This window comes from Sphaeroforma arctica (assembly GCF_001186125.1).
Source record: "Sphaeroforma arctica JP610 unplaced genomic scaffold supercont1.9105, whole genome shotgun sequence".
In the NCBI taxonomy this organism is placed as follows: domain Eukaryota; class Ichthyosporea; order Ichthyophonida; genus Sphaeroforma; species Sphaeroforma arctica.
In genome coordinates, this window is record NW_014031453.1 from 1 (window position 1) to 1,126 (window position 1,126).

The 1,126-nt window shown below is 50.0% G+C and overlaps 1 protein-coding gene across 1 annotated transcript; it reads right to left on the bottom strand.

The window, feature by feature from the left end:
- Positions 1-323: 323 nt before the first annotated feature.
- Positions 324-740, bottom strand: SARC_16872 (hypothetical protein; the record flags this gene model as incomplete). Its single annotated transcript, XM_014289026.1, has 1 exon — positions 324-740. One exon carries the CDS (start codon positions 738-740, stop codon positions 324-326), a length of 417 nt encoding a protein of 138 aa, XP_014144501.1.
- Positions 741-1,126: the final 386 nt, after the last annotated feature.

The following is a 1,126-nucleotide window of genomic DNA, read 5'->3' on the forward strand; positions in this document are numbered from 1 at the left end:
ATAATTCTAGGTGCAGGTCAGGCCAGGCTGTGTTCACATAGATATAAGGCTAAGCGACCCTTGGTCCCATTATTCTAGGTGCAGGTCAGGCCAGGCTGTGTTCACGTAGATATAAGGTCAAGCGGCCCTTGGTCTCATTATTCTAGGTGCAGGTCAGGCCAGGCTGTGTTCACATAGATATAAGGCTCCGCAGCAGCACACATATGGGGCCGTGGTGGCTGTGATCTGGGCCTATCTTGCCCTTTCTATACCCACGAGTCAGCCGATTAACTACAGTCGATCGTACCCCCATCTCTCACTGTAGGGCATACAGTACCAGGCGTTCATCCCGGCCCTGTCCCGAAATCCGAGGTGCGGTTGAGGTTCGGTTGGGTGCTGGTCCTCTTAAACACTAGTTTCGGGGGCAGGGCACAGATGCGCCTGGGTGGCTGTGACCTGGGCCTGTCCCGTGCCGACCCCTCACCCGGTACAGCAGACAGGTGTGTAGCGCTGCGGCTGGCGACAGTGTACGTTAAACCAGACTTGTGACTCTGTGTACGTGTGTGCGTATACCTATCGGTGGCTGGCCGGTGCTTGTCTGGGCTGTCATCGCCCGAGGTAGCTGATGGACTGCTATGTGTGTGTGCGTGTGGTGGTTGAGACGCGGGGGTGTCGGGGTGTGTGCACTCGGTGGTGTCCAGGCAGCGTGTGGGAAGTTCGGTACTTTCGCACCGCTCTCGGGACAGTCTGTCGGGTGCCATGTCTGATTTGGTGCGGCCAATGCCCTTCAGCTGTAAGGTATGGAGCACTACAAGCGCAGGTAGGCGCAGAGGAGAGTTTGTGGGTGGGAGATTCAATTAGACCAGCTGAAGTGGGTGTGATTATATGTATATATTACAAGGATGTATGGGTAGGGTGGGTGGGAGTGAAGGAATGTACAGCACTGAGTTGTAGATATATGTTATAAAGATGTAAGAGCTTGGGTTGACCAACTGGCCTAGCTGTAGATATATATTACAGAGATGTATGGGTAGGGTAGGAGAGAGTGCAGGAAATAATATATATATATATATATATATATATATATATAATAACTATATATATATATATAATAATATATATATATATATATATACTACACATATAT